The following is a 12,292-nucleotide window of genomic DNA, read 5'->3' as shown; positions in this document are numbered from 1 at the left end:
TTGGGATAAAAAAAATATTTTGTTGTATTTTTTATTTAAAAAGAAACACATTTACCTCGGTTTTGAGTAATAACCTAGGGGATATAAGTGTGTTTAATGAGTTTCTTCACTATCCTTAAATAAATCTTTGTCGTCCATTTACCGATCCACGTGTTTAATAAGTTTCTTCATCGTCCTTAAATAAATCTTTATCGTCCATTCAACCGTCAACACACTGTCATTAGTGATCCGTGTGAAACCTAAAAGACATTATAAATGCAGTATGAATATTAAAAATTGATAATGAAACATTTGACATAAAAACTTTGAAATTTAAAGAAGCTTGAAAAAATTACATATGATAAATTACAATAGCAGAAAATTATTAAGGTTTAAGGTTTGTGTTCTTAAATAATTATATAATTGAATATTTTTATTTTATTTTATATAAAAAACAAATGCATCGAATATAAAATATTTGATCTTCTCTAAGATTCAATAAAACGAGAATCTATCATTTTTTATTTCCTAAGATATCTAATATTTTTTCTTCACCGACAACGATAAATCAAATTCAAAATTTATTATATATTTTACCAATATAATATTTTATATAAATAATATAATTTATAAACAAATTAATTTATTAATATTCGTAATGAGTATTTTTTTTATAAAAAAAAATAAAATTATTTTTTTCTTTGGTTTTAATCATAAACAGAGAGATATGTGACGCTAATTTTAAAAATATAAAAAAACGATGGTTAGAAATCGAACTAATATCATTTCAACTATTCTCTCCTTTATTTTAAAATCAATGAGTATAATGGAGAATTTTCATTACCTCGATAACCGAGGTTAAAATCTATTTCATATTTAAGATTAAATATATATTTTTTAATAGTGTTACTTACATTATTTAATGAATTTTTTTATTATTTAAAATTATTTATTTTGATCGTCATTGTTATTTATCATAAACTATAACTATTGTGTTATTGAACTTTTTAATTTTGAAGCATGCCAAAACCTAAAGACTACTCATCATTGCCATCAGGATATGATATACACATATTTTTCCTTCAAATCAAACTATTAGTATTATTTAAATTTTTTTAAACATCTTCTGATCTTTCATATCAAGATGATAGAAGAGTGATGGGGAATAAAGTCCGCCCATAATTGATGGTCATGCACTCACAACCTTACCATGTTCACTGAAATTTTTCTCAAGCTTAGTATTATCAACTTCCCATGGCAAGTTACCTACATAAGCTTTTGTGACAGGTTCAGATATACGTGGTTGCTCAGGCCTAGATCTTCTGGTATTAGCCTTATTCACACTCAACAAGCTTCCATCATAATCCTGTTACCATAACAAGTATAAAAATCAAATATAGACTTATAACTCATTCTTACAAAAACCGGCTTGTAAAATAAGGAGTGTCATACGTAGTATCGATTTGAACTTACGTAGCCGTTGAACTTGTCTATAGCAGACTCGGCTTCTTTAACTGTGATCATGGTTACATATCCATGGCCAACAAGACTCTGATTATCGGTAGTCTTTTTATGTATAACCTAAAACAACAACCATAAATGAATTTAATTTCACCACAAATGCAATGCAACAAACTGAGAATTGAAAAGCGTGTGTGACCTTTGCAGAGTCGACTGTTCCGGCTTGTTCGAAAAGTGTGGCTAATTTGTCATTATCAACATCTAAAGGCAAATTACCAACAAGCAATTCCGCTTCTTCTTCTTCGGTGAGTTCAGAAAATTCTAGTTCGGCACATTTTTTGGCATATGTAATTTCGGATTGGATATCGATTTCACTGTCATCTTCTTCGTATGATAGAGCGATGAGTTTTCCTGTTTCTTCCATTTGGCCTGGTTCCATTCCGAATTTTCGGTGACAGTGGTTTGTTTGGATGTTGAAAGTGAGGATAAACTATAAAGGTTCAATAATTGATTGATTTATTTATTTTGATTTAGTTACCCCATCAATTTTTGTAATTTATTTATTTATTTTGATTTAGTTACCTTTAGCTTTATTAAATGTTTTTCCTATAGAGAAATGAAGCAAATACTTGAGGTGTGACTGAAAAACAATAGTTTTTGAACCTTTTTTCAATCTTTTTGCCCTTAGAAAATTGTGACACGCGTGTTACATGGTGCAGTGCTATATAGGGTTACACCTCCAACCGCGGCGCTTTCTGCAAAATGTGCGACGCAAATTTATATTCTCTTTTGTTTTTAAATATCAGAATGTATTAGAAGTTTTTTGTTTTTAAATAAAAGAAATCGGATACTCCTTGAATACATATCAGGCGTATCGTCGTATCCGTGTTTCATAGACTAAAGGTAATCATCAGTGACTATACAAAAACATGTAGAGTCATTCGGTACATCAACATTTAACTACCTTAACTCTTGGAATACAAATTCTATGTCCTTTGAATTGCCTTCACCATCAAGTTTAATTGTCAGTAATTCATCTTCAGAGTTGTAACAAAACTCCTCCTCCTTCATGTCCACCAAGCAACTTTTCGGTCTCTCATTAGAGTATGCTCCAAAACGGCCACCTCCCCTGCTTTGGATTTTTACTGTTATGCAATCTGCAACATCCATTGTACAGGACAGTTTTTCTACAGCTCCTCCGGAATTGTACATGTCAAGCAATCCAATTGGTGCAAATTGTACATGACCAAACACCTGTTTATAACATAGGTTATCATTGTTGGAAATAGACTCTTTTGTGTTTAGGAAAAGTGTGTGGGAATATTAGAGGCTTGAATAAAAATTTGGTAGGTAGGAGAATTATTTATGGAAGAGAGAACTTTGTATTTTTGCTTGATTCAAAAGTGTTGGATTACATCTCTATTTATAGTACTCTAAGGAGAACTCTAGACACACTAATTCTAGAGAGTTCTCAACTCTAGATATTCAAAGAGTATTCTAGAAAATATTACAATCTTAAGAAATATCTAGATATTCTAAATACTACAAGACTTCTCTAGAAACATTATCCAAAATAAACTAAGCGCAAATAACTAAGTCCAAAATCAAATAATAAAATTAGGCCCAAATCAAGTTTAATATTTCAACATCCCCCTTAAACTTGATTTGTGACTCCAAGCATATTCCTTAGTTTCACGAAAGTTTCCAATTTGAGTGGCTTGGTGAAAATGTCAGCAGCTTGATCTCTAGACATCACATACTTCAACTTCACCTTCTTCTTCTCGATGCATTCTCTTATGAAGTGGTAACGAGTGTCGATGTGCTTACTTCTTTCATGAAATACAGGATTCTTTGCCAAAGCAATTGCTGATTTATTGTCAACACATATTTCGACAGGATCTTCTTGTGGCATTTTTAATTCTTTCAACAAATTCCTTAGCCAAACTGCATGACAAACACATGATGTGGCAGCAACATACTCAGCTTCACAAGTTGATAGTGTGACGATAGGTTGCTTCTTTGACATCCAAGTGAAAGCAGTATCTCCCATGAAGAACACAAAACCAGTAGTGCTTTTTCTTTAATGTATCGAAGGATTCTTTTTGCCGCCTTGAAGTGAGTTGTTGTTGGAGCTTCCATGTAGCGACTTACGACTCCTACAGCATAGAGAATATTCGGCCTTGTACTTGTCAAGTAACGCAGACTTCCAACCAAACTTTTGTAAAGAGTTGGATCAACAAACTCTCCATTTTCATGCTTACTCAACTTGTTTCCACATTCCATCGGGGTGCCAACTGGATTGGCATCATACATCTTGAACTTCTTAAGGACTTCTTTGGCATAACCTTCTTGGGTGATAAAAATTCCTTTGTCTTCTTGCTTTACTTCGATGCCGAGATAATATGCCATGAGCCCCATATCTGTCATCTCAAATTCATTTGACATGTCTTTCTTGAACTCTTCGAACATGCTTAAATTGTTCCCTGTGAAGATCAAGTCATCAACATATAAGCACACAATCAAAATATCTCCACTTTGCGCTTTAATATAGAGTGCATGCTCATATGGACACTTGATGAAGTTCTTGTCTTGAAAGTACTTGTCGATTCGAACATTCCAAGCTCTCGGTGCTTGCTTGAGTCCGTACAATGCCTTCTTCAACTTCAAGACTTTTTCTTCTTGCCCTTTTACTTCATAGCCTTGTGGTTGCTCGATATAAACTTCTTCTTCGAGAAAACCATTCAAGAAGGCCGACTTCACATCCATTTGATAGATCTTCCATTCATTTTGGGCTGCCAAAGAAATGACCAGTCTAATAGTTTCAAGACGAGCAACAGGGGCAAATACCTCATCATATTTTCTTCTATCATTGGTTGGTCCATTTCGTCTTCTTCTTCAAAGTAAGGAAGAAAATCGTACCTGTCTTCTTGAAGACTCCAATCCCAACAATCTTCTCCTTCGAACTCCACGTCACGACTTATGACGATCTTTCCACTATTTGGATTATAGAGCTTGTACCCTTTGGAGCTTGAGTCATAACCCACGAATACATACTTCTCACTTTTATCATTGAGCTTTGTTCTCCTTTCATCAGGAACGTGAGTATAGGCAATGCTTCCAAACACTTTGAGGTGGGAGATCCCAGGCTTCCTTCCACTCCATGCTTCTTGTGGTGTCTTCTCATGCACGCTTCTTGTTGGGGAACGATTTGTCAGATAAACCGCACATGCCCCTGCTTCGGCCCAAAACTCTCTCGGCATCTTCTTGCTCTTAAGCATGCTTCGCACCATGTTAAGTATGGTCCGATTCTTTCTCTCTGCTACTCCATTTTGTTGTGGTGATCTTGGCACTATTAGTGGGCGGCGGATTCCATGGTCTTCACAATATTTTTGGAACTCATTTGAAATGAACTCTCCTCCTCGGTCAGATCTCATGGCCTTAATGGAAAGACCACTTTCTTTCTCCACAAGGGCTTTGAACTTCTTAAAGTTTTCAAACACTTCTGACTTCTCCTTCAAGAAATAAACCCATGTTTTTCTAGAATAATCATCAATAAAGAGGAGAAAGTATTTACTCTTACCAAAAGAATTTGGATTGATTGGTCCACAGACATCAGTGTGTATGAGCTCTAGCGGTTTTGTCGCTCTTGACGTTGATTCCTTTGGAAAGCTTTTCCGGAATTGCTTCCCAACTAGACATCCTTCACATAGTTGGTCTGGGTGGTTTATACTAGGCAAGCCTCTCACCATTTCCTTCTTTGACAAACATTTTAGACTATCGAAGTTGAGATGTCCGAATCGTAGATGCCATAGCCACAAAGAGTCGGTATAGCAAGTCTTGAGACACTTTGCAACATCATTTTGAATGTTCAAGAGGAACATTCTATTATTTGACATAGGCACCTTAGCAATCAAGTTATGTCTACAATCTCTTAAGAAAAGACTATGTTCTTTCAAGTGGATGTCATAGCCTTTCTCTAATAATTGTCCCAAGCTCAAAATATTATTCTTCATGTTAGGAACATAATAGACATTGGATATGAATTGATGACTCCCATTCTTTAAGCGTGTAAGAATTTTACCTTTGCCTTTGACCGGTATCTTTGAGTCATCTCCAAATGAGACATTGTCAGTTGTCGCTTCATTGATCTCTACGAACATGCTTCGATCGCCACACATGTGATTGCTTGCGCCGGTGTCGAGGTACCATTTGTTTCTTTTCTCTTCAACTTGGTTTTGGCACGCGAGCAACAAAGTTTCTTCTTCTCTGCCTTTTTCTTCTACAAAGTTAGCTTTCTCCACAACTTTCTTCGAGAATCTACACTCAGATGCATAGTGACCGATCTTGTTACAGTTGAAGCACTTGATTTATGATTTGTCACCTCGACCATGAATTTCCTCTTCCACGGCCTCTTGTTGCTTGTGGATTCCAACTTCTTTCTCCATTGTTAGAGTAGTTGTTGTAACTGCCTCTTCCTTCTCCTCCATGTCCTCGTCCACGCCCACGATCTTGGCCACGACCTCGTCCTCTTTGGCTCTTGTAATTCGCATAATTTACTTCCTTTATGTTGAGTTGTAGTAGTTGCTCCATAGCCTCCTTTTGTTTAATTTTTCTCTTTTGTTTTTCTTCGTATGCTTGTAAGGAACCCATGAGTTTCTCAATAGTCATGGTCTTTAAATCCTTGTTTTCTTCAATGTTGGTAACATTGAAGTCAAAACTTGGATTTAAAGTGCGAAGTATTTTCTCCACGACTTTTACCTCATCAACATCTTCACCATTTCTTTTAAGTTGATTGACTACGGCCAATACTCGAGAAAAATAATCAGAAATTGACTCGGACTCTTTCATAAATAAACGTTTAAAATCACCTCTAAGAGTTTGAAGACGAATCTTTTTCACCTGTTCCACTCCTTTGTTGCAAGTTTGAAGTTTGTCCCATGCTTCTTTGGCCGTCGTTGCGTTGGAGATCTTCTCAAATGTATCTTCATCCACCGATTGATAAATGAGGAAGAGAGCTTTCTTGTCTCTCTTTCTTGACTCCCTCAATGTCTCCTTTACCCCTTGGCTTAGCGAGGCTTCATCTTGCTCATTGAAGTCTTTCTCAACAATATCCCACACATCTTGAGCTCCTAGTAGCGCCTTCATCTTGATACTCCAATTGTCATAGTTGTTCTTTGTGAGCATCGGCATTTGAAAAGGGAAACCTCCATTCGCCATTTTTAGGACCTTGAAGCTCTGATGCCACTTTGTTGGAAATAGACCCTTTTGTGTTTAGGAAAAGTGTGTGGGAATATTAGAGGCTTGAATAAAAACTTGGTAGGTAGGAGAATTATTTATGGAAGAGAGAACTTTGTATTTTTGCTTGATTCAAAAGTGTTGAATTACATCTCTATTTATAGTACTCTAAGGAGAACTCTAGACACACTAATTCTAGAGAGTTCTCAACTCTAGATATTCAAAGAGTATTCTAGAAAATATTACAATCTTAAGAAATATCTAGATATTCTAAATACTACAAGACTTCTCTAGAAACATTATCCAAAATAAACTAAGCCCAAATAACTAAGTCCAAAATCAAATAATAAAATTAGGCCCAAATCAAGTTTAATATTTCAACAAACATTTGATAAAGAAAAAAAAGATGATTTTTCACAAAATGTATCATGTAGTAATGCCATGACACTTACCCGGATTGGAGATACTGTGTATACTTCACATTGAAGAGTCTCCAAGGACACTTGTAGTTTTCCTCGACTTGGTAGCTTGGAAAGCAAGCCTGCAATATTGTACAATTTGTAATTATGTTGGATATGTAAGGTTCTAAAAGGCGTAGACATTACTTAATCGCTTAGAGCATACACACTTATCATTTAAGTGTTTATGTATACGCTATTTCAAACTGTTTTATAAGCTATCTTGGAGAGCTTAAGGAAATAAGCTGAAACAAACTTATAGACTTAAATAAAAATTTAATCCAAAAATTTCCTGAGATTAAATTCGAACCTGCATTGAAGGCATATAATATGCAGTCTCCATTCCATTTTTCACCTGCTATGTCTTCAAGTAACTCAACATCAAGTGGTCTAATTTTCTCTGAAATGGTTAAGTGTGTCGGTGTGACTTCTGAAGATTTCATTGGCCAGCATCCTGCTCCTTGGCAATTAAAGACACCTATCACCCCAGTCAGCTTGTTCAAGTTCCAAATTTTCAGCAGACTGTAAAGAATAAAAAATAATTTAGTTGTTTGGTAAGAATGAAAAACTGGTTAGAAAATTGTGGCAAATTAGAGACTAATAAAAGTAACAACTTAACTTACCTTTTACCATCCATTACAGGATCTTGAAACAAACAATCTCGAGTAGGACGACCTGCATATCTTGCTCTCAAGACTGATCCATTAGGCAGTACTAGTTTCTTCAGGATTTTAAAATCATGATTTCCTGGCTTATCACTGTTATGCATCAAAAATGTAAAATTATATTTATTTTTTTCCTTCAATCTATATAGTAATTTTTTAAGGCAAAATAAGTGAGACCAAGAATTGTATCAGATTTGATGCATTACCTAACATATACTGCACAACCACCTATTGCTCTTGCTGCAGCATGAAACTCAGCTGTCTCGTGCTTGCTCTGTAATAGAAACATTTCAGATCCAACATGAAGCTACTAACTCAATAGCATTTTCAGACATGAACGATTTAGAAAACTAATGACACGAGAATATTACTTGGAACATATCCCAGTCTGGTACAAATATCTCTCCTAGAAGAAGGCTGTTAAAAGCTACCGACGCAATGTGTAAGGTTTGAAATGCTGGTTCCCTTGGCATGAAATCCTCGGAAGCTCTTGCTACTGCACTCTTCTTTGAACTGAGAATTAAGAATAATAATAAAAAAAAAAGGACTACTCATCAGAAAACATATCCGAAGATTTTTTAAGATTGTATTAGCTTAAGACTATTAAGAATGTAAACCTGTAAATTGAATCAGAGTTGTGACACATGCAACAAATGAGGTTATTGCGCTTAAAGTTCCTTGCAATTGATGTCTCTAATGCTTCTTGATACTGTTTGGTTAATGAAACACGTCCACCGTATCCTGAACCCAAAGTTTCTATCAAATTTTGGACATCTACCTTGACTCCATCGACGCCACAGCTAGCAAGATATTCGTGATAGTCGTTGTAAAATTCATATAATTTTGATGGATCTATGATTCCAACTCCATATTTTTCCAAGCTGTCCATGGCAATATCTCTTAGGTTCCCTAAGTTACTAGGTGACTGAATAGGATATGCAAGCTTCGGATTATACTTTTTCATCGCATCTGAAGATGGGAGCACTCCTCCCCAATAACCAGCTAAAGCATGCCACATGTAAACGTATCTGTAGAATGCAGAATCATATTCATTCTCAGTTTTGGTTACCGTGAATTACGGTATGGTGGTTTTACTTTCTAGGCTTCTTATTGAGTTCAGATAGCTTACTTTACACTCAAATTATGTTTGATAGAATGAACAAAATCATGGAGATTGTTGCAAGAATTGTTGGAACCAGCACTGCTGAACTTTCTATTTTCCTTAATGTCTATAAGTCTTGTTGCAAACCTAATAGGTTATAAAATATGTGAGCAAGAGGAATAAAAAATGGAACCAAAAAGTATGACCTCGATCGAAAAGAGAGACTTACTGAGTTCCTTCAACTAGTGGTTCGCCTTCTTTGTGAAACTCGTTGAGCGCCTCTTGCCATCCATCATCAACAATGACAAACTTTGGTGTAAAACCTCCACTTGAGAGACTATTTAATTTAATAGAAAAACAAAATCATCATCAATATTTACAAAATTTACAGGCTTACCACATAGGTAAAGTTACTTGAAAAGGGACATTAACATTATAGTACTAGTACTAGTACTAGGTACCTTTGAATCCCCTCTTTTATTCCTTGTGGATTTACTTGAGTGTAAAATGCATCCCAAGTGCACCAACCAAACCAATCAAGATGTACAGGAATCTCCTTGTTTTCAAGATGACAGAAAGTTCCTTTGTGTTTCTCTAATATCCTATGTCATTAATTACAAATAAAGTGGATATGAAATCTGTTCTTTTAATCATCATATTGCAAAGAATAAGGACATTCTAAAACAAGAAATAAAAAAACATACTTGATAGAATCCTTGATTAGCTCAAATGGATTGTCGCCTGAATTTACAAATACTGCCTCAAGTGATTGACAAGTTTGAACACAGGCATCTCCTAAAGCATTCAAAATCAAAATTCATATTAGTATTGAATTTAACAGCTGAGCGGACAATGATAAATTAATAATGTAGAATATTTTTTTCTCTCTCTCTGTTAGAATACTGAATTCATCATGAAGAAAAGAGAGAAAAGAGTTTGAAGCAATCTATTTGCATTATTGAGCTTCACTTGAAATTGTACATGCATAAATCTTATATAGCTTATCAAATAAGTGGTAGAAAAAAGCCTCAACTAACTACAACAAACTAAAACCAACTCTAGCCGTCTAGTTTCCCAGAAAGGAAACCTTCTAACTAACTTTTGAAACTCAGTTGCTAAAACAGAAAAGTAGGTTACAAACTGAAAAGGCTTAAACACATCATCACTTCAAAGCTTCTATGCTTCATTCTTTCAACACTCACTTTAAACGTATAATCAAGATTACACAGAAATAGAAGGCAAACACGCAATGAGCTACGCCACTACTTCTTTTTGAATGGAAAATTCAATCATCTTAAAATCTACATTCATTTGACTTAGGAGACACAACATTGCTATGCATAAGTCTTTGGACTCTATTTAAAAACTCAACTGCCTCAGGTGCTAGAAAATCAAAAGTCTCAAAAGCAAATGATATGAAAACATGTTGATTATCAGAACACTCTATAAAACATATTGGCAAATGAAAAACAAACTAACTAACCACTTTCAACGCAGAACTGAAGCTCGTTCAATGCAGTTCCTTGCAAAGTTGCGCGAAATGCTCCATCCAACACAGGCAAGAAGAGAATGTAGGAAATATTCTCTTGTTCATGCTCTTGAGAATCAGAAGAAAAATCTGGTTTAATTTCAGTCTCTTCTCTTGCTTCTACTAGCAGCAATTGAGTTTCCATTGGAACATCGCTCGCGGATCTTCCTACTCGAGGTATCATCCACCATATTTTGACTCTAAATAAAGATAACAATCTATGTCCCCTGCATTTTTTTGTGAATAGAAAAAAAAACTTAAGATTATAAAAATATAGAAGAGAGAAAATATAAAAAAAATAAAAATAAAAATTGTATTGATCAAATGAGAGCCGTGTAACTAACTCTCATTTAGGCTAACCAATTTGTAACTAATTTGCAACTAACCTAACCAATTTGTAACTAACTATCTCTAACAGCTTCTATGGAAAGAGAAAACAAAATAGAAGGAATGAGAGTTACCGGAGAGTGCCGAGAATGAAGACATGACGGGAGCTTGGAATTGGGGAAGTTGCACCTAAAAAAGCGGACCCTGTGGAAACGGGAGAAACCACAATGTTTTCGGGGACACGCGTCAAAATCACGTGACCTTTCACCATAAGACACTCGTTCTTTACCGTAGGCGCAACCGTATTCGTCATGTTGGGAATCAAAGGATGAACGAAGTTGAGAGATGCAACACCAAAAGGAAGTTGAGAATGTAATTGGAGAATGGAATTTGTTAGGTGCGTTGATGAATGATGAAGTGAACAGTTTGAGCTGGTGTGGAAGGAAGGTTACTTTATTCACGAGGGAACAATTTTCTATTAATTCATACATATCTTTTGTTACAGTGATAGATATGAACGTAAATAGCATTAATCACCGATGTTTTTTTATTACTATTTGTTTTGAGTTATTTTGACTCAAATTTTGTCGTTAGAGTCTGCAAGTGGTGGCGGTGGACACGGCACTCGGTTTTCTTCTAACAATAGGCGAAAATTATCACCTGTTTTGTCCAAACAGATTTTAGTGTAACCATTAAATCTGTTCAATCTCACTTTCCTATAGAAATCTGATCTTTTACAAAATATTTGACAATTAGAGCTAACACATAGACTCACTTTGTTCCCACACTTCTCATTAAAATATCACTTGGGAAAGAAAACACAAATAAATAGGATAATTTCTTTTCCCACATTTATATATGTTTTTCAGAATCTTGGCGAAAAGTAAAAAATTCATCGATTTTTGAATGTGCATCTCCTAACGTAAAAAATTCATCGATTTTTGATTAAGTTTCTCAACTATTAGGTAAAATTGTATGTTATATTTGCATTAGGTAGTAATCAAATTCGTAATAGATAGCTTTTAGAGACATGCGCTATGGATTTGGTTGCATTCTTTGTTGTTAGGGAAAGACTGGATTCAGTTTCTATCATTGTTGCAGACACGAGCTTTTTAAGAGATGCATCTTCGAATTGCATCCTTACTAATTTTCGGAGATGCATACATGCAACTTTCCTGAATGCTAACTAATGTATTTTTCTAGTATTGTTTCAGGAAAATGGTTGCAAACAACGACGACTGACTGAGACTCGGTCGTGAGACCCAACACGCGTTCGTTTCACATTTGAGGGCTAGGTTGAGCAGGCGAGAGTTATGTGGGGAACCGTCCCTAGGCTTCATAAGGGGGAAGCATCTACTTCTAGGAGCCGTCTGTCACATGGGTCCTCATCACAAGGGCATGTCTCCCCTGATCACGTAGATCAGGATTAAGCTCTTGTTAATACACATGATGATGTTCCTCTAATTCCATACCTTTTTTCAGGAGGCCCCTCTAACACCTCCTTACTGATATACTATAGAGATCATGTTGTTGGGCA

At 35.3% G+C, this 12,292-nt stretch overlaps 1 protein-coding gene across 5 annotated transcripts; it reads right to left on the bottom strand.

The window, feature by feature from the left end:
* Window positions 1–205: 205 nt before the first annotated feature.
* Window positions 206–11,305, bottom strand: LOC127083742 (probable galactinol--sucrose galactosyltransferase 2). Of its 5 annotated transcripts, XR_007788522.1 has the most exons (16): window positions 10,890–11,305; window positions 10,384–10,655; window positions 9,605–9,695; window positions 9,362–9,502; window positions 9,130–9,237; window positions 8,928–9,047; window positions 8,416–8,826; window positions 8,170–8,311; window positions 8,005–8,072; window positions 7,757–7,891; window positions 7,444–7,655; window positions 7,128–7,216; window positions 6,340–6,702; window positions 2,405–2,694; window positions 1,453–1,560; window positions 1,054–1,345 (listed from the first exon to the last, which is right to left on the bottom strand). XR_007788522.1 is itself a non-coding variant. In XM_051024074.1 (15 exons), exons 1-15 carry the CDS (start codon window positions 11,066–11,068, stop codon window positions 221–223), a joined length of 2,640 nt encoding a protein of 879 aa, XP_050880031.1. In that variant the 5' UTR covers window positions 11,069–11,305; the 3' UTR covers window positions 206–220. The 5 variants fall into 5 exon arrangements, 3 of the variants coding, with proteins under 3 accessions (XP_050880031.1, XP_050880030.1, XP_050880032.1); XM_051024074.1 differs by lacking the exons at window positions 1,054–1,345; window positions 1,453–1,560 and adding an exon at window positions 206–239; XR_007788523.1 differs by lacking the exon at window positions 6,340–6,702 and having other exon boundaries at window positions 10,890–11,295.
* Window positions 11,306–12,292: the final 987 nt, after the last annotated feature.

Source organism: Lathyrus oleraceus, chromosome 5, assembly GCF_024323335.1.
Source record: "Lathyrus oleraceus cultivar Zhongwan6 chromosome 5, CAAS_Psat_ZW6_1.0, whole genome shotgun sequence".
Taxonomy (NCBI): domain Eukaryota; kingdom Viridiplantae; phylum Streptophyta; class Magnoliopsida; order Fabales; family Fabaceae; genus Lathyrus; species Lathyrus oleraceus.
The sequence above is the reverse complement of the archived record's forward strand: the minus strand, read 5'-3'. Positions and strand labels throughout refer to the sequence as shown.

Coding starts and splice junctions, on each gene's coding strand:
- LOC127083742 (XM_051024073.1), bottom strand. CDS start 11,068: ATGACGAATACGGTTGCGCCTACGGTAAAGAACGAGTGTCTTATGGTG. Junction 10,656..10,889: donor TTCATTCTCGGCACTCTCCG/GTAACTCTCATT, acceptor AAAAAAATGCAG/GGGACATAGATTGTTATCTT. Junction 8,827..8,927: donor AAACATAATTTGAGTGTAAA/GTAAGCTATCTG, acceptor TGCATTCTACAG/ATACGTTTACATGTGGCATG.